Below are 25,674 nucleotides of genomic sequence, written 5' to 3'. Positions count from 1 at the left end.
TAAAACATGAATATAATAATCAGGTTTTTGACCTGAAAGCTTGCAAGTTACCTGAAAAATACAGATTTAATAGAGGTTGCACTTACAACACTCTTTTGAAAACGAGTGGTCATCTATCTGTAGTCGACAACGACAACAAAAATAGGCGATAATGGATGGCCAGTGCCTTTCTATACAACATAATGTAATGTTAAGAAGGTGAAGTAATAGATTTTGTAGCAAATATGAGAGTTTACATTCATCGAAAGAAGTAATAGATTCAATGATTATATCGGAATGTTTCTTCTGTTTCTGAATGGGTAAAATCGGAATTACAATATAACGCTACCTTTGACTGGCTTTTGGCTCTGAAAAAAGTGAAATTCGACTTTATCACTGATTTAAGGGTTGTTATGGTTTGTAATTGATTCCACAATCTTTGAATCATGTATAAGCCACAATAACTACCAAATCAGAAAACAAGTCTGGCCCGACCAGAGATACCAAGAACATAGATCATTGGATTAGTTTTCATTGTTCTCCAATCCGAAACATTAGACCGTGGCACCCTAGCTACTTGAATTAGCATCATTAATATGAAACAACTGAACATTTCATGAACGTTTTTAAATATTTACAGGCTTTGGTGGCCAAGGGATTATTCCACAACAAACAACGTTTAATGTCTGCTGCTACGCTGACTATTTCAATGTATTTACACAGCTAACATCGCCCAATCTTGAATGAAAAATAAAATTAATTTTTAGACCCGTACGAAGTACTGGGGTCTTATAGGTTTACGCATACGTTTGTAACACGTCGAATTGGACTCCCTGAGTAAGGGGAAACCTATTGTGGTTGTCTAGAGATGCCAAATCCGCGAAAAAAAAATGTCCGTCTGTCTGTCCGTCTGTCTGTCTGTCTGTCTGCACGATAACTTGAGTAAAACGCATCCGATTTTGAAAATTCTTTTTTTTCTCGTTTGGTAATGTCAAAAGACAGGCTAAGTTCGAAGATGAGTGATTTTGGATCGACCCCTCCCGAGCTGTGGCCCAATAAGTGCTTTACGGTTTTTCGAAGATATCTCCGGACATTTAAACGTTAAACTTGTAAGTGATACGTCAAATAAAAGGTATTTACAATACCGATCGACAAAAAAAAAAGTTGTTGGAAATCGGATGACCGACTCGTGAGTTAGACCCCTTGGTGTGGAACAGGCACAGGGCGGCAAGCAGTTTTTGCTTGTAGGTCGGCCACATTTGAACATATTTCGTCTGTTTTAGCTTTATTAGATAGGTATTGACCGTACCAATCAGGGAAAAAAAAAATATGAAATTATGTTCTCCGGAGCGTGAGCTAGGTCTCTTGGAGTGACCTCTTATCTGGCTACTCGGAAGTACAGTGAACGTGGTGTATTTTGACAATATCTCGAGTAAATTTTGACCGAATTTCATGAATTTCTTTTTGTTTGAAAGGTATTAACGAATGTAAAGCGTCGGTACTATTTTCGGTTTCCTAACAAAATGGCTGCCCGCGGCCATATTGGATTTTATTAAAAGTGATATAAAGTGGGAAAAATGATACTTAGAGAGTTTCTGTTAACATGGAAATAATGTGTTAAGTGTGAGGGGTTTCAGGGATTCCATATATGGACATCTATATATACCTATATACAGCTATATTGAGCTATATACAGGCATATAGAGCTATATAATAGCATATTCCTCTGTGAAATGTTTATTTACAGTGAAATATAGGTAAATATAGCGGTATATAGCTGTTTAAATAGGAATTTATGAAATTTGACTTCGTACGGGGCTGTCTATGTTGCCTCCGGCAATTTAATTGTATATGATAACAAGGCAAAGAGTGGATAATGTAAGTGATTTAAAAGGAAGAATAGTTTTTCAGCAGAGAAGAAAATGAAGTAAGAGAAATGAAGAGTTTCACATTAAAGGCTTTTGATACGAATAGGTGTTTCGTACGGGTCGGCGTTAGCTATGTTTTTTTTTTAAATAATCCGACCCTTTGTCCCTTGTTTCCCGTAATCACTCTAACATTCATCTCATTCCCGTTTAATCCAAACTTTGCAAACCAATATTTGCGAAAACACACTGCTGGAAATTGACCAAAGTATAATGAGGGATTCGTTTGAAAACGTACCTACCGAAATCGGACGCATTTTCCGGCAGACTTTTTTATGTGTGCCTAAATAAGTATTGGTCCTTAGAAGCCAATTTTTTTTTCCTCGACGCTTGTGTGCCTAGCGAGAAATGGTAGAAAACCAAACATGTACTTTTCTTAAATAACGTTATCTCCAGATACACGAACGCTGCATAGTCGTGCGAGGTGTCGTTGGAAAGGTAATTACACGTATTTTCGGAACAAACGCTCACATTTTTACCCCTATTTTTAAATGCCCATTATCATAGTGTGGATGATTTTCTAACCCAACAAGACACTATTTGTCCGGAAAGTGTAAGCAATTACCTTTCCAACGACACCACGTATGACTATCAGTGTTCGTTTATCTTGAGATACAGTCAAAGGCAGTCAATTTTCAGCATAAATTAGCTTCAGCTGTTTTTCAGCTGATCCATATAAACAATCACAACCGTTTATACGTCTTTATACGGTTTTACCACTATTATGCGCGTGCGTGTAGCAGCTTCAACCGTATGAACAAGGAAAACCAGTTTTGATTGTATGTGTGGATCAGCTGAAAAACAGCTGAAGCAAATTTATGATGAAAATTGACTGCCTTTGACTGTACCTCCATATGAAAAATTCACATTTTCAATCGAGGAATTTCCAGAGAAATATTATTGGCTTCTAAGGACCAATACCTATTTACGCCAACACCAAAAAAGGTCGCTGGAAAATGCGTCCAATTTCGGTACGTACGTTTTCAAAAGAATCCCTCAATGGCAATGGTTGCACATGCTTTGTATCTTTCAATAAAATCACGCACTTACCCTCAGGGTATACAAATAAATAAACAGAACGGAACGGGCATTATAAACTTCAGTTCGTACAATATTGTAGCAATGAAGCTATTGCTGTAACTTCGATGCTTTCAGACATAGATAAATCGCTGAAATGTTTTACATGAAGTTTCGTAACCGGATGAGCGTTGGATAGTTCGTTTTTCTCGTTACACATCCCTGTACGTATATCCCCTGGGCAGGACATGCATCACTGTTACATATATATATGGTGGCAGAGAAACTTAACGTAAATGGTAAATCGAACAGCATGAATTTGTCTAGCGCAGAAGGTTCATAATGAATCAGTGTTGATGATTTTCCATAAAAGAAGCTGGGATTTTGTGCCCCGGAAGCAGGTAGATTATTTTAAATTTAAAGTCGCGAAAGTGACAGAAAAATGATTTATACTTTTTGAAGTGCGTATACTTACCTTTTGCAATGCAACAGTCACATTAGCACTCCCCCTAACAGCATTTAATATATTCTATTCAAATGAGACGACGATTATGCTTACGCAATACATTGAACATTGTGTTTAAAATTGAAAGGAAAATCGTTTAGAGTTGGGCAAAAGAAAAAAAAATTGAATAAAATGTATCCCGCAGGGATCGAAACGCAAAAACTTGGAGTGATTGAACTCTTTTGTGGTTTGAAAATTTTTTGTGTTAAAATGCAAAACGAGTTTGAGAACAACAAACACAAAATCGAACTCAAGAACCTTTGGAGGGAATTTAGAGAGCATTTGTTAATAAGTGGAAAAGCTTTGTTCACATGAATATGGTAAAATTGTGCGGGCGGTGGGACAGGAAACTCTTAGGTCGAAATGGCAATAAGGAGAAGTCCGTCGGCTTCTGAATTACATTTGTCAATCTACTACATCCCATACTAAAATCAACAAAATTACGCAACCACTCACCTCTCTTCAATGGTCGTCGGCAATTGTGTCCTAGTCCGCATAATGCTACTCATATGTTTCGCATGTATACCGCAACTGCCCCCCTCGGACATGTATCCATTCTCAATATCCGAATATCTTGACGGAATCTTCCTTAGCGCATCGCCATCGCTACAATATCCTTGTCCAATGTCTTCGCAATAATCTGACACCATGTTCTGTCCTCTCATGCCTCTGGTTGGCAGTGTAACATGGCTGTTGTAACCGCGTAATAGTGGTCTCATCGGCAGCACAGTCATTTGTCGTTCCTCTTCGAATATGACGCCGTTGCCATGCAGCATCTTTGACGGAACGGTATGGAATTTCTGCGCTTTCTCATTTGTCATCATCGGTTGCGGTGGATCGAAATTGTCGATTTTTCGATTTGGTATGACATTTTGATTGGGAGGAAGTGGTGACATTGCTGAACGAATGTACAGAGCATCCGATCCGGACTCAGAGCTCGGTCGGTAAATGACGCTTGATTCACTGGAGTTCGAATGTAGACCGGTGGACGAGCTGTGAGTAGATTTCGAATGACTGCTATCGGTCATTGATATGTTCTGACCGTTAAGCAGTTGTTGATGCATGTGATGAATTGTTTGATTTTCTACGGCAGATATTGGAGCGACAATTTGAAATTTGGAAGAGTCTTGACTTGTCGATATGTTCTGATTGGATATGTTCATTTTGTCAGGCTTGCCATCCGTCTGTTCGATTTTGATCGTTGGCTTGGTCGTACCTTTGATAAATGCCATGGGTTTCGGAATATTTGTACAGTTAGTAGGAGGTGGTGTCGGTTTCATTTGCATTTGTGATAGACTCGATTTGCTTTCGGAACGAGTTTCTAGCTTTTTCGGTGGAGGAATCGATTTGATTTTCGAGTCGACTTTTACGGTCGGAATTTTTTGTATTCGAGGCGGCACAATTTTCGTTTCACTTACTGGCTCTTCGGTTCTCGCTGGACTTTTGTCCTTTCTGTCACTTTTCGATTTACTTGAGACCGAATCTTTGCTGCCGCTCTTCGACGACAACAATTTCGATTTTGATTTGGCACTGCTCACATCTGGTTTCTTACTGCTAATTAACTTCGGAAGCTGTTGTTGCTGCCCGTCATTTAGACTTAGGCTAGAATCGCTTCGTTCGCTTCGAGCCGATGAGAATCCACTACTCGAACTTGTACGCTTCGAAGTCTGAGTTTTCGAAGATCGATCTGACTTTTCCTTGTTGAAGAGCTTCAGTTTGTCCAGCATTGAATGTTTCGTTGGACCATTTTGAACCACATTTCCATTCGTCAGGTGAGCCGGATTATTCTGTACTGAATATGGGCTCGCAGGAATTTTACATCCCTGGACAGGCCGGAAGCTGAGCAATCAAGAAAAATTGTTTTAAAAGACGTTCAAAATGGTTCTTAACATTTGTTACCTGTTGTTGCCTTTAGGAATATGCGTGGGAGTTCCATTACCAGGCGGACTAGCTGGGCGGCTATTTGCTTCTGAATTAACACCACTCGATTTCGATAAGCCAGGTACGGCTAAAATGGAAAAGATATTCGTTTTAGTATATTTCAGCAGATACAAAATTACCAAATTGCGGAATTTTTAAGGTACTAGACGCGTAAGTGTACAACAGTGTTAATCTGGTTTCGTTAGTTTAAGATTTTAAAATAAACAAAATAATAAAAGCAAATTAATAGGTCTGACAAAGAAACTGAAAGAAGTAGTTCGAGCACTAGTTGGTAAAGGACCAGCAGTTTCATATTCTGCATTTCAGTTCGATTTATTTTGTGTATGATATCACTAGAGTCACCGGAACTTATGGAATCTAGCACGGCAGAGTAAAAGTAAACTTTTACTTTTACTCTGCCGTGAATCTATTACTTTATTTCATCTAAATCATTTCGACAAAATGATACTCAATCTTTTACTTCATTTGTTTAAACATACATTTTGCTATAAAGATCTCATTGTGAATGTTCTTCTTTCATTGCTTAGCCTGCGTCGTTAACAGATGATACACATGCCTGAGAGTCATGATTAAATGTGTTTAGACAAGTGATCACACTGACTCATTGTGCTGAAGGTACAAGCGTATAGCACTCACAAAAAGTTAGCTCATCACTCCTTTTTTGCCAGAGAACTATCCGTTTTTATTTGGAATTGGCAGCGCCCGGTTTTTTAACGTTACGCTTTTGCAACGGACTAAATGCAACCTTAGACTAATCATACCTAGACAGGAATTACGTACGGCGAAAAGTGGCCCCTACATCAATTTGTATAATATTCATATTTCGTATGACTTTACACCAACACATGTAGGCGTTGACTATTCTGATAGTTGTCAATTTTCCATGTTGTTGTTTTTCTCGTCGTGACGTTGTGATTTTTAATTTTATTTAAACAATTTAAATATTCAATTCAATTCAATCATTCAAATTAAAATACGGTGCATTGTACAAGGTGGAAATATGTTTTATTAAGGACTGCCGAAGTAAGGAGCGTAAGAGGCAACAAATGTTCATTTTTCCGGTATAATTTTGTGCGCAGAGACCGTTGTTCCGAATTATTTGTGTGACGACAGGTATATTCAGCAAATTTATAAATTATGGATCTTAATTAGCGTTTTTACAGCCTTACCAATGTTCAGTTCATAGTCGGTTAATAATCTATAGAAATTTTTGATCAATTTCGATGTAATTCAATGTCCGACTAATATAATCATTTTAGTAAGCAAATTCAAATTCTACGCGCTAATTTTGGTGGGCAAATTAGTAGGCAAAAACTCACACTATCAAATATTTCGTATTTGATGTAGGGGCCACTTTTTTTGCGTAATTTTGTTCGTAATTTCCTCTCTAGGTATAATTACTCTAAGAATGCAACTATGTGACGCAAATTTTTAGGTCTTTTTTCTTTTAGAAAAAAACCCTATTGTGGACACTTCATCTGTCCGTCTGTCTGTCTGTCCGTCCATGTGTCTGTGTCACAAATAAAAAATGAGACGATAACAGCCTTGATTCAAAATTGCAATGCTACTATGAGCAAATCAACACCAGGCAAATAATAATTATTTGTTATCTGATAACCAATCGCTCATAGTTGGCATTGCAATTCGAAAATTTGGTAGTTGACTACCACGGTGATAGTTGACAACCGAATTAATTACCAGCGAGATGTTTACTTTTCGAGGGCTTTGCACCGACTGATGCAATCATTCTGACTGCTTGTCTATTTCCACACGAGAATTTGGTAGTTGGCTACCACGATGATAAATTGCAATGCTACTATGAGCAAATCTACACCAGGCAAATAATAATTATTTGTTATCTGATCACCGATAGCTCACAGTTAACATTGCAATTCGAAAATTTGGTAGTTGGTAGTTGGACTACCAAGGCTATAATTGACTACCAAACGTAATTTTCGGCAGAGATGTTTACTATTCGAGAGCTGCGCACCGACTGACAAAATTATTCTGCCTGCTTGCCTATTTAAAGCTTGAATTTTTGGTAGTTGATTACCAAACTGGTAGTTGACTACCATACTGATAGAGAGGTGGTAGAGATGTTAACTGTTTGAGAGCTGCACACCAACTGATGAGATTATTTAGGCTGCTTGCCTATTTATAATTCGATAATTTGGTAGTTGACTACCAAACTGGTAGTTGAATACAAAATTGGTAGTTGCCTACGAAACTGATAGAACGATGGTGGCGATGTTTACTGTTCAACAGCTGGATATCGACTGAAGAAACTATTCTTCCTGCTTGCCTATTTGTAACTCACGTATTTGGTAGCTGGTATCTCGAGAAGTGAGAAAATTGAGAGAAAGAAAAAAGACCTCACTAGGCTTATAGCCGGTCTATTCTTGTTTTTAAATGTATCGCCAACGACAAAGGACAGTATACTGCATTTTCCACGCAAGTCGAACCGATTCATATTTTGAACCTTGATCTTTGACTGCGACTCCTAACATATGCTACTCGTTTTCATGTACAAGTTCTATAGAACCTATAGGTGACATTGCAGACAGCATAAACCGGCTTATTAAAAATCCATCCGGTGTTGTCCATCTTTCAAATAATTCACGCGGAATTGCGATTCGGAATTTGAATTGGTAGATGCTATTCGCACAGTGTGGAAAGAGTCAATTTATAATACTGTAGGACTGTAGCTATTGCTATACTGTCCTAAAAACTAGGCCCCACCTTATGGGTGGGTCAGGTCCCTTGACTGACTGACTGATATTTTCTCAATAGATTTTTGTAATTGTTACAAAAATATCATAGATTGATCTTGATCAAAGTAGCTCTTTGTCTTGTTTTGTCATAAATTGTTCGCTCCTTTTATTTTATTGAAAAGAAAATTTCAGAATAAAGAAAGGGAGCTTATTTTCAAGGTTCTGAACCTTTGCTTGTTTCTACATTTTCAAACAAAAGATGCTTCGATATTACTGAATAAATTTAAACTCGTGTGAATACGGCCCTCGCTTCGCACTGGCGAATCAGCGTAGCTGAATGTTTCAAATCAAACGTCAAATATTTTCGACGTTCTACTGAAAATTGGCCCTATTTGCTTATGAATAAGGTATGCAACTCGTGTGATTACGGCCCTCGCTTCGCTCTGGCCGCAAAGTTCACACTCGTTAATTTTTTTTTCTAGCATAGATAGCAAGTTTTTTCGGAATAAATCGTAGATTATTACTCCAGTATTTCGATTAACGAACTTAGCCCGAGTAATTTCAGTACAAACGTTTTTGGAAAGCTGTGGAAAATTACACCGTATGATACGTAGACTATATAGACAGATGATGATCTGGTTAGCCTCACGAATTTCATTCTTAGTCGAATAATATTTTTTTTAGATCTGTTGAGGATTACTACCGTGCTATCAAGCTCTAAGATCAATCGTTCGTCCTCAAAATTAACCTCAGGAATTTAATTCCCATTCGAATAAAAAGAAGTTTTTGGAAATCCGTTAGGAATTACTCGAGTATTCGTGTTATCAAGCGATAAGACAAGAATTCTTTCAAGAATATCTCTAAGATCATCTGTCCGTTATAGCCCATCTTCAAAATTAACCTCAAAAATTCAATTCCCCTTCCCCTTCGAATAATTTTTTTTGGAAATCCGTTAAGAATTACTCGAGTTATCATGTTATCAAGCGATAACTCAAAAATTCTTTTAAGAATATCTCTAAGATCACCCGTCTGTTATAGCCCATCTTCGAACTTAACTTCAGGAATTTAATTCCTCGTCGAATAAAAAAAATGGAAATCCGTCGAAAACTGCTCGAGTTATCGTGGCATCAAGCGACAAGACAAAAATTCTTTTGGGAATATCTTTAAGATCATCGGTCCTTCATAGCCCATCTTCGAACTTGATCTGAGGAATTTAATTCCTCGTCGATTAAAAAAAATTATTTGGAAATCCATTGAGAATTACTCAAGTTATCGTGGCATCAAGGAATGAACAAAGTGTGAGAAACATTTTCTGTATTTAAGGTTTTTGGTCATACATTCCATGTATTTTCAATCATAGTGAACATTGTGTGACAAACATTTTAGAGTGTTTATCATTCGTACGACCCATGACTTTCAGTCAAGGGAATAATGTTTCTAAGAATTATATTCGTGTCCTAGGAAAACATACATTCTCTCGATTTTTCACTTGTCATAGCATATTATCAGACGATTTGAATTTTTTTTTTCAAATAGTTAAAAAAAATAAAATCCGCTCATAATTACCCCAATTATTGTGGTACCAATAAATAAGAGAATTTTTTTTTGTGAATAACTTTTAGATTGTTAGACCAATACAATCCAACTTAGAATTTAATTCCCAGTCGAATAAAAAAAAATATATTTGAAAATCAGTTGAGGATCAATCAAGTTATCGTGTTATCGATCGACGAGACGAAATTTCTTTTGAGAATATCACGGAGATCTCCCGTCCGTTATAGCCCATCTTTGAACCTAACCTGAGTAATTCAATTCCTCGTCGATTAAAAAAAAATTGGAAATCCGTCGAAAACTACTCGAGTTATCTAGGAATCAAGCGGCAAGACAAAAATTCTTTTGAGTATATCTTCAAGATCATCCATCCGTTCTAACCAATCTTCGAAATTACCCTCAGAAATTTGATTCCCCGTCGAATAAAAAAAAAAATTGGAAATCCGTTGAGGATTGCTCAAGTTATCGTGTTATCAAGCGACAAGGCAAAAATTCTTTTGGGAATATCTCTAAGATCACTTGTTCGTTCTATTCCATCTTCGAACTTAACCTCAGGAATTTAATTCCCCGTCGAATAAAAAAAAACGAGCCATCAGAACAGTCGGAGCGTTTGCTGCGACTGAGCCCCGTACAAACCCGTATATCTATTGCGTACGTGACCCTAGTGCGTCTGTCACCCTACTTTGACCGTAAGCCTATGCGCCAGTTAAAGTAGTTAAAGTAAAATTATTATGGAATGTGTACATCTTAGAAATTGCGCATAGCGCAATTACGAAGCCCCGTACGACGTTCCTTTCAAATAAAACAAAAATTTCAAATAGCCCTAAAATTTTAATTTATTGAGTATAAATACACATAGGGCCTCAGTCCGAGGATCCAAATTTAATTTTTTTTCAACAACATTCTATTCGGCCTTTGATAACCCCCCAAATGAAACAAAAATTACGAAAAACGGATGAAATTTGCTCGAGTTATATGTAAAATACACATAGGGCCCTAGTAACGGCCTTAGTCCGAGGACCCAAATTTAATTTATTTTTCAACTACATTCTATTCGGCCTTTGATTACGTTCCAAATGACACAAAAATTACGAAAAACGAATGAAATTTACTCGAGTTCAATGTAAAATACACATAGGGCCCTTGTAGTGGCCTTAGTCCAAGGACCCAAATTTAATTTTTTTTCAACAACTTTCTATTCGGCGTTCGATTACCTTCCAAATGAAACAAAAATTACGAAAAACGGATTAAATTTACTTGAGTTCTATGTAAAATACACATAGGGCCCTAGTAGCTTTTCACTTCTAAGGCCCTAACTCACGGTACACTCACCCGATTTTAAAAAACTTTTTTTTCCTGGATTGGTATTGACAATACCTATCATTTGCCGTGTCATTTACATTTCCATCGTTTATTTTGCCATAAATATCACCAAAAGACCTTAAATCACTTAGGTGGCCCTAACTCACGAAGGGTCGACCCGAATATGCCCATCTTCGAACTTAGCCTCACTATTTTGACTATCTTTCAGGGAAAAAAAAAATTTTGAAATCGGATTTGATTTACTCAAGATATCGACGTGACGGACAGACGGACAGACGGACAGACGGCCCAAATTTTTATTGCGGATTCGTCATCTATGAACATAGGCAAACACTTTGCCCTTACCGTCTGCTTCGAATTCCATCAATTACACACGGCATCGTAATCCTATAAGCCCCTTCGTACTTCGTACGGGGCTAAAAATTGGAAATCCATTGAGAATTACTCGAGTTATCGTGTTATCAAAGAATGAACAAAGTGTGACAAACATTTTCTGTATTTAAGGTTTTTGGTCATACATTCATGTATTTTCAATCATAGTGAACATTGTGTGACAAACATTTTAGAGTGTTTATCATCCGTAAGACCCATGACTTTTAGTCAAGGGAATAATATTTAAATTCTTCCATCTTACATTAAAATGTGCAAATAGTCCTTTTTTAACGCTTTGACTATTCGCATAATGTGCGAACAGCCGAAGTATTATATGGTGACTGACTATTGACACAATGTCCGAATAGCCAAAGTATTATAAAGCATTTTCGATTTGAATTTTGGGTAGTTAGTGGATGAATAAATAAATTGAAGAACAAATTTCAACACACTTTGACATGACACTTTCGTGAATGACGACGCTGCGTTCAAGCAATTGAATTGAATCTCGTTTTTGATATGTTACACAAACATGAAAAATTGTCTAACATTATGTGTGAAAAGAACGCTCGTTCTGATAAAACTGCTATTTGCAAAAGAAATTTCTTTTCTTTCGGTACTACAGAGGGATTCTTTTGAAAAACAACCTACCGAAATCGGACGCATTTTCCAGTGGACTTTTTGATACGTGCCTAGAAAGGTATTCGACCCTAGAAGCCAAAATCACTTTCAAGAAAATTCTTCGAAGTTTGTGTGGCTGGTGAAAGGTGATCAAAAACCGAAAACTTGCAATTTTCTTACAAAAATTTCTCACATTAAATTACCTGTCAAATGACACCCTACATGACCATGTACGTTTTGTGTACCTCGAGAAATTTCAGTAAGAACAGTGTAGGTCTTCGGTTTTTGATCACCTTTCACCAGCCACACAAACTTCGAAGATTTTTTTTGAAAGTGGTTCTGGCTTCTAAGGTCGAATACCTTTCTAGGCACATATAAAAAAGTCCACTGGAAAATGCGTCCGATTTCGGTAGGATGTTTTTCAAAAGAATCCCTCACATACTTTACGGTTGGAGACCTAAAAGAAGCGACAACTTCAATTCAATTCTTTCTGTTCATTCCACATGCTTTACCACATATTAGTATAACAGAACGACATATGTATGTGCTACAGTAACGTCAATATCGCATGTCGAATGAATAGCATAAATTGGATTGAAATTGTCGGTTCTTATAATTCTCACGCTGTATCGAAATTGTATTTGAGCGGAAATTGTTTGCTCATTGAGTTTCTGATTTCCTTATTTTGGTGTTTTCCATTTTGTCTGTAACGGTTATAACCGCACTTTGTGCATGGTTCAACGGCCATCACACATGAGCATTCTATAAAATCTTCTCTTTTTTTTGTTGCCAGATGCGTCGACAATAAATTTATTAAATTTGTTTTATTCGATTGCTATTTTCCAGATGAGTTGTGTAGTGATTCACATAAAATATGAGCTAAATTGCTGATAAACTGAAATGCAACGACATCGCAGTCACTTTCTTTACACAATTCTCTTGCATTATGCATCGATTGAAAATCATAAAATTATTTTATGGATGGTCAATATCAAGTCAAGTGTATGAAGTGTGATATAAAAGAGGAAGAAAAAATAAAAACATCAACCCATCGAAGTACAATTGTACCACATAGCAGCACATTCTTAATGTTCAGAGCGTGAAATAATCTGGTTATGCGATGAAAAATGAACGACATTCCGATAATAAAAACACAAAAAGAAAAGAAAAAAAATTCTAGAAAAACATAAACTTACATGGTGAATGACCAGGTGTGGGCGGTAATGGTCTCACTTTATCTGGCGGACAACGACGTTGCACCAGTACAGTGGCTGGTAGAGGAATTGCAGTTCCGCCATTAGCACCGACTTTTGAGTACGGCACCGGTAATTGTCTGAAATTAATGAAAAGGAAAAATTTAATTATTTTTGCATCCGTCATGTCTTATTTGCAAAATGGTTCAATAACCGTAATGTTCAGCGTTCAGTGTCGTAATTTCAATAATAACTAGCAATTTTACGCTTGATAAAAACAAATTATTTACATGCTACATGCGTCGAAAACCGTACTTTTCATGTTTCAAGCATTTCTTTCAACGCCCTCAGCATGTAAAATCCATTACATAAACTCGGCATAAAAATGAAAAGTCTCGTTTTCGTGTGTTTATTGACCTCGGCTACGCCTCGGATCAACAAAACTCACACGAAAACTCTACTTTTAATCTTTTTATCCCTAGTCATGTAAAATACTAGGTCCCACCTGTTGGGTGGGTCAGATCCCTTGACTGTCTGAACCTGAACTTCTTAACAGATTTTTTATTGGTAATAATGATTATTGGTTGATTAAGAAGAACTACTAGACGGGCTAAATTTCTCTTTAATAATTTAATTCGGTTTAGTTTTACTGAAAATCTTCGTAATGTCTTGAAACGTTACAAAACGATATTCATTTTTCATTCACAACTTTATTTTCTGTTACTGGTCTGGTTTTATGCTCATATTAGACCATTATTGTCTATAAAATGATGAATGTATTCATTAAAAATTAAACTCGCGTTTGCTGCGACTGAGCCCCGTACGAACCCGTACATCTATTGCGCACGTGACCCTAGTGCGTCTGTCACCCTAGTTGAAGTCAAATTATTATGAAATGTGTACATCTTACAAATTGCGCATAGCGCAATTACGAAGCCCCGTACGACGTTCCTTTCAAATGTAACACAAATTTCAAGTTGACCTAAAATTTTAATTTATTGAGAGGCCTAAGGCCTAGTTACGGCCTTAGTCCAACGACCCAAATTTAATTTTTTTTCAACATCATTATATTCGGCCTTCGATTACCTTCCAAATGAAACGAGCCGTCAGAACAGTCGGAGCGTTTGCTGCGACTGAGCCCCGTACATCTATTGCGCACGTGACCCTACTTCGTCCGTCGCCCTACTCTTACCGTAAGCCTATTGCGCCCGTAAACGTCGTAAAATTCTTATGCAATGTGTACGTCTTAAAAATTGCGCATAGCGCAATTACGAAGCCCCGTACGACGTTCCTTTCAAAAGTAACACAAACTACACTTCCCACTGATCAGTGATTTTGGAATTATCATTTTCACCTATTTATATTGATTTTACAAAAATCCAAAATGGCGGCCGACGGCCATTTTGTTAGGAGGTGGAAAGTACAACGGCTGCTTTACATTCGTTAGTACCTTTCAAACAAACAAAAATTCATGAAATTCGGTTAAATTTTACTCGAGATATTAACAAAAAACACCACCTTCACTGTACGGCCGAGTAGCCACATATAAGCTCACTCCAAGAGACCTAGCTCACGCTCCGGTAAACCGAATTTCATAAACTTTTTTTTCCCTGATTGGTATGGTCAATACCTATCTAATAAATCAAAATCTATCTAAATCCGTTCAAATTTGACTAACCTACAAGCAAAAACGGATTGCCGCCCTGTACCTAGTTCACACCAAGGGGTCTAACTCACGAGTCGGTCATCCAATTTCCATAAACTTTTTTTTTGTCGATCGGTATTGTAAATACCTTTCATTTGATGTATCACTTACAAGTGTAGCCTTTAAATGGCCAGAGAAATCTTTGGAAAACGTTAAAGCACTTATGGGGCCCCAGCTCTGGAGGGGTCGACCCAAAATCGCCCATCTTCGAACTTAGCCTCACTATTTCAACTACCTTTCAGGGAAAAAAAAAATTTTTGAAATCGGATTTGATTTACTCAAGATATCGACGTGACAGACGGACAGACGGACAGACGGACAGACAAAATTTTTATTGCGGATTCGTAATCTATGAACATAGGCAAACACTTTGCCCTTACCGTCTGCTTCGAATTCCATCAATTACACACGGCATCGTAATCCTATAAGCCCCTTCGTACTTCGTACGGGGCTAACAAAAATTAGCAAAATCGGATGAAATTTACTCGAGATATATGCAAAATACACTTAGGGCCGTGTAGCGGGCTTAGTCCAAGGACCCAAATTTAATTTTTTTTCCAACAACATTCTATTTGGTGTTCGATTACTTTTCAAATGAAACAAAAATTAGGAAAAACGGATGAAATTTACTCGAGTTATATGCAAAATACACTTAGGGCCGAGTAGCGGCTTTAGTCCAAGGACCCAAATTTAATTTTTTTTCAACATCATTATATTCGGCCTTCGATTACCTTCCAAATGAAACAAAAATTAGGAAAATTGGATGAAATTTACTCGAGATATATGCAAAATACACTTAGGGCCGAGTAGCGGCCTCAGTCCAAGGACCCAAATTTAAAACGTTCTTCGCCACATTATATTCGGCCTTCGATTACCTTTCAAATGAAAAAAAAATCACGAAAAAAGGATGAAATTTACTCGAGTTATATGCAAAATACACTTAGGGCCGAGTAGCCTTTCACTTCTAGGGCCCTAACTCACGGGCCATTCACCCGATTTTAATAAACTTTTTTTTCCTGGATCGGTATCAACATTACCTATCTTTTGCCGTTTCATTTCCCACGTTTTTTTTTGCCGTAAATATCCCCAAAAGACCTTAAAGCACTTAGGCGGCCCTAACTCACGAAGGGCCGACCTAAATATGTCCATCTTCGAACTTAGCCTCACTATTTTGACTATCTTTCAGGGGAAAAAAAATTTTTGAAATCGGATTTGATTTACTCAAGATATCGACGTGACGGACAGACGGACAGACGGACAGACAAAATTTTTATTGGGGATTCGTCATCTATGAACATTGCCCTTACCGTCTGCTTCGAATTCCATCAATTACACACGGCATCGTAATCCTATAAGCCCCTTTGTACTTCGTACGGGGCTAAAAAGTTTTTAAAAATCGGTTGAACTTTGCTCCAGTTATCGTGTTAACAAAGAGCAGAAAAGGCTTCTTTCGAGAACTACTACTAGATGGTTGAACCGATGCCACCCATTTTCGAACTTGACCTGAGGATTTCAACACTTCGTCGAATAAAAAAAAGTTTTTGAAAATCCGTTGAGATTTACTTAAGTTATCGTGTTAACAAAAAGCACAGAATGGTTACATTTAACGTTTTTTCATCAAATTTCTATACATTTTTAATCATAGTGAACGTGTTACCTACGGTGCACAGTGTTCCAAAACGTTACTGCCACATTCATAAATCTATTTTTGACATCAGTACGTCACTTTGCGACCCCTTTATGTCCGGAATTACCCTACAGTAACAGTAGACTTTCGAAAAACCAAGAAAAAATTTTGTTGGTTTTTTGGGTTTTGGAGCCCATTTTCCCCGTGAGGGGTTTGTAAATTTTCCATGTTAAATATAAAAATCCTAAGGACGTTGCAACTTGCATTGAGACACCTCAAGCATACTCCTTATGGTATTTTCTATGTTCCCCTGCCTCTCGCCTTCACTTACTACTGCAGAAATGTTAGAGACAACGATTTTATTTCATGAGGCTTTTTTGAATTTTTTTGGTTATTGATGAAAATGTGGAATAAGAGATCTGTTTTACAGCGATTGGTGAGCAGGTAGGTTCGGGAACATAGAAAATACCATAAGGAGTATGCTTGAGGTGTCTCAATGCAAGTTGCAACGTCCTTAGGATTTTTATATTTAACATGGAAAATTTACAAACCCCTCACGGGGAAAATGGGCTCCAAAACCCAAAAAACCAACAAAATTTTTTCTTGGTTTTTCGAAAGTCTACTGTTACTGTAGGGTAATTCCGGACATAAAGGGGTCGCAAAGTGACGTATAGATGTCAAAAATAGATTTATGAATGTGGCAGTAACGTTTTGGAACACTGTGCGGTGTGTTTGTTTCTGTAAAACCCATGACTTACAGTATATATATAAAGCTCAAATGGTACACAAATTAAATCTGTTATCATCTGTTATTGAAAAGTACGACCAAAGTGAGCAGTGAAATTTGACTAGAGGCCTCTTTATATGGTAAAAACATTATGTTGAAACTATAAATGAAGTAAAAGATTTCGTACGAAACACTTGTCGTTACTTTAAAAAATAGAAGTACCAGATTACATGACGATACGTTTGCAGTGTGTAGAAGAATAATTGAAAACATATACCTCGGAGATGGCTCTTTTACATTCCGCAGCACTTTCTTGACATGTTCGACATTTTCACTGACTCAGTTAACCGACAAAACCATTGCAAACCCACCAGCCTCACGCACTTTGAATGAGGCAACAAGACTCATATAATTTGAAAATAATTCCAAATGTTTTGACGTTAAAAGATGCTGTTATTGATTGATATCACTGGAGGATTGTACAATTTACATTCAATTAAGGACTGCGATTAACAAGAACAAAGTGTATTCAACAGAAATTTGAGTTCTATTCGAAGCGAAAGAGGATAAGTTTTGCTCTCATCTCAAATACGAAAATACTTCACTCGACTATTGAAACTACAGAACAACTGTACTCAATCCATCATCGAATCGTGCATTCATGTTCGTTGTATAAATAGTACAACTTGAAGTTTGAAAATGATTTTCCTTTGTGTTTCTGATAGGAGAAGATCCTCCTTTCAATTTTATTGTTTAAAAAAAAAACTTGGTTTCTACTTCTTACTATGATGCATAGCTACGGTGTCAGTTATATCGTATGCCATTTTTCTTTCAAATTTCGAGAAAGCATTACCATTTTAAATTAGTTATAATAATTTTTATTACATCCAACGTGGGGCTATAGATACGTATAATTCGATTGTATAACGTTCGCGCTCGGAAATATTATTTTTATTGAATTACATTTTCCAGATGGTAACAAGACTGTCTCGTCGAAAGTTTCAGACATTTTTATTTCAGAAAATTCCGTCCATATATATCTTCTCTAACCGTGAACTTCACAGTCTGATTGATTAATGGTTTTGTGCACTGTGGTTTCGAATTTCGTTCCATGTTCCCAGAAGAGAATAATTCGGTTATGTAAATGAAATGAGTTCAAATTGTATCTGCAACAAAAATTCTGCAGAATGACCTTTCAGACGTGGCGACTCATCTTTAAAAACAATAACTAATGAAGTAGTAGATCAAACATTCTGCGATTTTTTATTTTTAAAGAAGATTTAGTGATTTGTCCACACAATTGCTATTTGTCAAAGGCTTTGCAATGTGAGATGGATGGATGGTCTTCCCGCAGGCGAAACAAAATTGATTCCGTTGGTTTATATAACAGTATTCATTGTAGCTTTTCATTTGCACGTGCCGGTAGTACGATATCGTGTTCGGTAACCTTTGTAGCTATTTTCTCTGCAATTTTTCTTGGCTCGCTGCGAGGGATGATGTGAAGTTGGGTTTTGTATCTCAGTCAGAAAAATATACGATTTTGAAATGAAGTGGTAGTGCTACTTGAACAGGGTTTATTATTCAGAGTTTTTCAGAGTTTGGAACTTTTTAGAATTTTAGCGAATTTGAAGGATTAATTCTTGAAAGCTTTTGAAGTTTAAGAACTTTAAGAAATTCTTAAGAGCTTAAGAACTGAAATTCCAAATAATAAGCCCTGACTGGTAAAGAGCATATTCCTTCAACGATGTGCAGGCGAAGTATCACCCATTCAGGGCCTATTATTTGGGAATTAATTCCCAAAATTCCCAAATATTCCCAAATATTCCCAAATATTCCCAAATATTCTCAAATATTCCCAAATATTCTCAAATATTCCCAAATATTCCCAAAAATTCCCAAATATTGAACTGAAGTGAAGAAGTCGTCTGTGGAGACGCAGATGTCTTTTCACTCAGGAACTACCCTTTAAATATTTGAACGATCAGTGGATATTATCCTTATAAACTTTTTAATACACAAAATGACCTGTTTTAAGCCGATGGAGGAACCCCAAAATATTTAAGTGTTAAGTGCAATGAAAATAACACTTTGTTCATAAGGAATATGCATTGACATTGCCTAATCACGTCAAGCACATTACGTCCGAGGTTCCAAATTTTTGGGAATATTTGGAAATATTTGAGAATATTTGGGAATATTTGGGAATTTTTGGGAATTTTTGGGAATATTTGGGAATTTTGGGAATATTTGGGAATTTTTGGGAATATTTGGGAATATTTGGAAATATTTGGGAATTTTGGGAATATTTGGGAATATTTGGAAATATTTGAGAATTTTTGGGAATATTTGGGAATATTTGGGAATATTTGGGAATTTTTGGGAATATTTGGGAATATTTGGAAATATTTGGGAATTTTTGGGAATTTTTGGAAATATTTGGGAATTTTTGGGAATTTTTGGGAATATTTGGGAATATTTGGGAAGTAGAAGATTGAAGAAATGTATACGATAGAAAATACCTGCTGTAATGTCGCTGTATATTCCTAAGTCACTCGTGAACAGCTACTCTTAGCTTTCTTTTGAATTTCGACTGACCGAAATCAGCGTTTCTTTTCCGGGACTTTCTTATATACTACCACTACATATAAGAAAGTTCCGAAAAAAATGGGGCTGATTTCGGTCAGTCGAAATTCAAAAAAACTCTAAAAAAAACTTCTGATGGATGTCATTAAATGTCAGTGGCATTTAGACACGACTCATAAAGCCTGGTTGATAACAATACAAAAAAAGAAACCTAACATTTTGGCAGAATATATTCAAAAGAATTATTTTTTTGGATTCCTAAATATTCCCAAAAATTCCCAAATATTCCCAAAATTCCTAAATATTCCCAAAATTCCCAAATATTCCCAAATATTCTCAAATATTCCCAAATATTCCCAAAATCGATTCCCAAATAATAGGCCCTGCACCCATTTCATGGTTTGTTATACACTGATTATTCGGTTATAAAACATGTTTTCTCCAAGGATCAATTTACCACCTGGTATTTGAAAGGTCTTCAGCCTGAAATGTTATGAGAGATTGAATAATGATTAACCTTTAATTTGCAACTCATCGCAACGATAAGAACTTGCTTATGCTAAGCTATCATTAGCTTTTAAATTCATCATCTAAATTTAATCTTCTCCGGATAATTAACCGTAACGCCTACGCGTTGGAAACATTCTCGTTTTCGTAAAAAAAAAATGTTTAAGTAAAAAGAATGAAAATCCGATAAAAATTCCTGTTACATTCAAAACGAAATGTAAAACCATCGTCAAAGAAATTTTGTTTTTTTCTTTCTACAAAATGAAAATCCGTACACTGCTTTCAGACATTGCGGAGGTGAAATATGTTAACCAATAACATTTTGTTTCAGTTTTCGTCACTGGAAATAAACAACTTCTACCTATCAACGAGATGTTGTTGCAACCAGCAAGTTTGCCATAAATCTAATGTCTTTTTTAATTAAATTTATTTTCCATTAATAACAAACGACAATTTAATCTGAACTTCCACATATTTAACACACATTTCACTCTGCATGGTACCTGATTTTCGCTCAGCTGCTAATATTCATAATCGTAAATTACATTTTATAAAAATAAAATATTGACGCAATAAACAATAAATAAAGCATTGATTTGTGGTGGTTGCAACGCCAATAATGATAAGATAAAACTAACAAAAGAAAACGAACTTGTGTACCGTGAATGGTTTTCGAAAACATCGGTGCTGGTTGATCGTATACAACGACTAATTAAAAAAAAAAATCAAATTGTGTTTCAAAATGTAATTAAAACGATAAAACATTTGCTGACGCTGTACCTATCGTGCAAAATTTTGGACTTCGATAATTTTCTAAGGCAATGGCTCTGTTGTGGCTACTCAATAATTTCATATAAGTCACTGTTCTTTGAGTGCTTATGATAAGCATTCACTATTTGCCATCCGCAGGATCTCCACTGAAAATAACGTCAGAGGGATAATTGTTTTGTTGTCTGATATATTTAGCAATGAGTTGGAAGATTGCCCATTCTAGAATGCCTTTAACACAGTGAGTCTATGGACTAATAAAGGTATTAGAAAGAATTAAGACTAGAGAATACCAGGAATCAGTCAAAAAACCCTTAAAGGGTAAATGTGACGCAAGTCCTTTATCTTACTTACAAAATAACTGATATCGCTGAGGGTGACACATTGTGCGTCTTATGCAAAAGTTTCATCAACAAAAAATTGACTCAAAAAATTTGTGAAAGAAAATTTTACAACAAGAAATTTGCGTCACAAGTGGCAGATGATTCGGTTTTCTTTCGTTTAAATTCTTTCAGAACATTTTTCAACCATTTTCCTAACAATACGTTCCTCAACATCTGCCACTTGTGATGCAAATTTCTCACTCATGTCGAAAATAACCCAAATCCATCGAAAAATCCGATGGAAGTGCCAGCGGAATAATCTGTCATCCCAAAATTTAGGAACCAGCCTTGGAACACCTCACTCATGTCGAAATTAACCAAAATCCATCAAAAAATCCGATGGAAGTTAGCAAGTGCCAGAGGAATCATCTGTCATCCCAAAATTTAGGAACCAACCTTGCAACACCTCACTTATGTCGAAAATAACCAAAATCCATCAAAAAATCCGATGGAAGTTAGGAAGTGCCAGAGGAATCATCTGTCATCCCAAAATTTAGGAACCAACCTTGGAACATCTCACTCATGTCGAAATTAACCAAAATCCATCAAAAAATCCGATGGAAGTTAGCAAGTGCCAGAGGAATCATCTGTCATCCCAAAATTTAGGAACCAACCTTGGAACATCTCACTCATGTCGAAATTAACCAAAATCCATCAAAAAATCCGATGGAAGTTAGGAAGTGCCAGAGGAATCATCTGTCATCCCAAAATTTAGGAACCAACCTTGGAACATCTCACTCATGTCGAAAATAACCCAAATCCATGAAAAAATCCGATGGAAGTTAGGTAGAGCCAGAGTAGTCACCTGTCATCCCAAAATTTAGGAACCGACCTAGTGGAAGTTAATGCTTAATGATCCCAACAATTCCCAACAAGAAATATATCCCAAAATACACACATCATTCACCACATTACCATCCATATCATGCAACAAAATATACAACTCACACACACACATACAAATTGGCTTTTATATGGCATTTGTATGGAGACTTTGGGGAGCTCCAGCTCCCAAGATATGGGTTTTTCCAACTTTTGAAAATTCCATTCTTATTTTCGGGCCAATATTAGCTTATAACAAAAATTTCAGGAAAATCTATGGAAACGTTTAGGAGTTGCTGGATTCACTTTTCCATAGGAACTAACTAACTAACGTAGGCGATTTAAGTTATCTGAAAATTCGAAATTTTGCTTATTTTGCCAATTTTGAAGCTGCAGTAACGTGTGATAGCTCGTTGAGCTCGTATGGATTCCTAGATTGGGGTCGTTGGAGTTAACGGGGAGAAGTCAAAAAGTTGCTGTAAATATGCTCCGCCGTCTTCAAATTTTTTTTGTCAAAACATTTTTGGTAGTGGACTTGCGTCACGCCCGCTTACTAACGTGCGGGCACGATTACTGCCACCGCATAGTAGTTAGCCTTTGATAAAAACTGATAGAGATATGTGGACTGACAGAGTAGTGAAATGAAGCAATAAACTAATGAAGTAATAGATTTTCTTTCAATTTGGAAAATATGTTGTTATAGAAGAATGGGTGTCATAGTGTCGATCCCAATTTCCAACTAAAGTCGGCTTCAGTTTTGACAATGATTTTTTTTTGTATAAATTGTGATACGAGAAGTTTCATTATTCACTATTAACCTGTCACATACGGCTGTTCATCTGTTATCGACAACGACGACAAGCATAATGACAAGCTCTGGGCAATATGGTCCTTTATAAGGTAAAACGTATGTTAAAAAAAATTGAAGTACAAGATTTGAAATCAACCGCTTAAAAATACTTTGATCTATGGAAGTAATAGACCCGATAATAATACTGGGCATAGGCTTGCCGTCTGTAACAGGTTAAATAAATCAGTCAAAAGATAGAAGATGCACTAGACGTACATTCGGTTTAGATGACAATGAATTTCTTACTCTGAGGTCCAATTTCATGAATTTATTTTCAACGTTTTTATTGAAACACTGCTAAACTAACCAACAACCACTGCAATGTTGTAATCGACCTTTTATTATTTTTAACTACTTAAACAACACCCGTATTTATTCAATAAGTAATTAGACGTACAAGATTAATAAACAGCGTGTCTGATTCCGTTGAACTGAATTCGTTAAGATCAATAAATTCAGTGCTCATGCACTCAATTAAGTTTGCTTATTGGAATTATAAATTATTTTTTCTGCAAAGAACTAGTTGATTTTACGATGGTGATGGTGAAAGTGTATTTATTTTCGAACCGATGGTAAAATGCAACAAGCGTTCCCCAAGTGCATATTCGTTTCTAATACGTGTTTCTAATCCGATGTTCTTAATGTTTTTCAAAGAAATTCAAATCCGTAAATCTTTCTTCGTCAAATCATCGAATTTCCTCTAACATTTTCCCTTTAATGTTTTCATTTGATATTTTTTCATATTTTTGTTTACAGCAATAAAAACTGACAGAATAAGATCTTTTCGCCCTATAATACTCAAGTATCAATTCAAATATCATCATAATATCTTATCGTTCATGTACATAAAAACCGATCCTAATCCTAATAATGCTAACCAAACGTACGAAATGCAGTCTATATTCGTTTTACATTAACACTGATGCAGAAAGAGGCACTCTATGAGAATTTGTTTTTTTTAATTTATTTCATTCTCAAGTGTTTATGGTACGTCTATATACATTTTAGTTACTTTTGTTGGAACATCATCAGCATACATAACATACGATCTCATATATAATACGATCTCATATATAATTTGATACAATTCGAACGCTGGATATAATTAAATTGGTCGGAAAATATTTAATTATTTTCTGTTTATTTTACCGCGACGACAACTTTGTTATGGAAACATTTCACATAAACTGAAGGTTATAATTATTTGGAATTTTTTGATTGCATTCAAATCAAATATTGATTCGCTTTGAATGTAAAAAACGACAAAAAAAAAGAAAGAAAAATAATGTGAAGGCGAACCGGAGCGTGCCTCTTAGAAAAAATGTCATGTCACGTCGTGTCGAGCATAGCAATATCAATATATCATCCGTACCTTCGATTTATGTGGTTTTAATAAGCTAGATAAATTGATTCGGTTCTTTGATTATGGGCAGTGGGTGTATATTTGGACAAATATCCATCGATTGTAAGATTTGAATTTCGTTTAAAGTCAAGTGATACTTATTTTCATCGCTAACGATTCATTGATTGTTCAAACAATAAAATTAGTACAAAATAGCGGTCATTTCATTAAGTTGCGACATGGTGAAGTAGATAGCATTTATACTAGAAAAAAAAAGCTCTTTACGTCACAAGGACGGAAAAGTCGATACGTCTAATTTTGGTGTGAAATTTGTTGATCTGAGGCAAACTCGAGGTTAAAAATCACACCAAAACGTGACGTTTCATTTTTATTCCGACTTATTTAATGGATTTTACATGTCTCTGCTCCGAAACCCATTCGTTTCATCAATGAAGCACTTAATTCATCATGTAAAATATTGCCTCGACCTCGGCTTGGACTCGGATCAAGATCCTACAAGTGAAAACTCGACTTTTAACCTGTCACAGACGACAAGCATAGTAACAGTTTTACTCTCTGATCTATTACTTCATTTGATCGAAGATTTCCCTCTATTGATTTCGGAAATCTTTTACTTCATTTGTCTTGAACATGCTTTTTGCTATAGAAGACCTCTTTGGTCAGAGCTTGTCGTTTATTATCACTGTCGTTGTCGATAACAGATGACAGCCGTCTGTAACAGGTTAAATTGGATAAGTCATTGTGACATAATAGTATTTTACTGTGGACTTGGGATAAAAAGATGAAAAATAGAGTTTTCGTGTGAATTTTGTTGATCCAAGGCGAAGCCGAGGTCAACAAACACACGAAAACGAGACTTTCTTATTTTTATCCCGAGTCATGTAATGGATTTTACATGCTGAGGGCTTCGAAAGAAGTGCTTGAAACATGAAAAGTACGGTTTTCGACGCATGTAAATACCTATTACATGCTAAAATTTCCCAAACCAATTCTCTTGTTGGTAATATAATATGCAATTTTCGATATCAAAAGTATCTATAACACTTTTATGCTGTTGAAGAGAATGAAAAGGGTGTCACGCGAACTGCAACTGAAGGTTCTGCGATCATTCGTACTTCTATAAATTCTACTTCTACTTCTATCGTCCAAGTTCATCCAAATGATTTAGCACATTTTGTTAATTGATTAAAATAGAACAAGG

General features: G+C 36.2%; 1 protein-coding gene across 6 annotated transcripts in view; it reads right to left on the bottom strand.

Annotated features, from left to right (window-relative positions):
* LOC119082548 (protein sickie) overlaps nt 1-25,674 on the bottom strand; it is a 239,638-nt gene that overhangs the window by 74,165 nt on the left and 139,799 nt on the right. For all 6 annotated transcript variants that reach the window (XM_037192062.1, XM_037192059.1, XM_037192060.1 and 3 more), the window contains 3 exons: nt 13,142-13,278; nt 5,326-5,434; nt 3,883-5,265 (listed from right to left, as the gene is read on the bottom strand). In XM_037192062.1, the coding sequence (XP_037047957.1) occupies nt 3,883-5,265; nt 5,326-5,434; nt 13,142-13,278 (1,629 nt within the window). The remainder of the gene's footprint in view (nt 1-3,882; nt 5,266-5,325; nt 5,435-13,141; nt 13,279-25,674) is intronic.

The sequence above is a fragment of the Bradysia coprophila genome, unplaced genomic scaffold (genome assembly GCF_014529535.1).
Source record: "Bradysia coprophila strain Holo2 unplaced genomic scaffold, BU_Bcop_v1 contig_476, whole genome shotgun sequence".
Lineage (NCBI taxonomy): Eukaryota > Metazoa > Arthropoda > Insecta > Diptera > Sciaridae > Bradysia > Bradysia coprophila.
The sequence above is the reverse complement of the archived record's forward strand: the minus strand, read 5'-3'. Positions and strand labels throughout refer to the sequence as shown.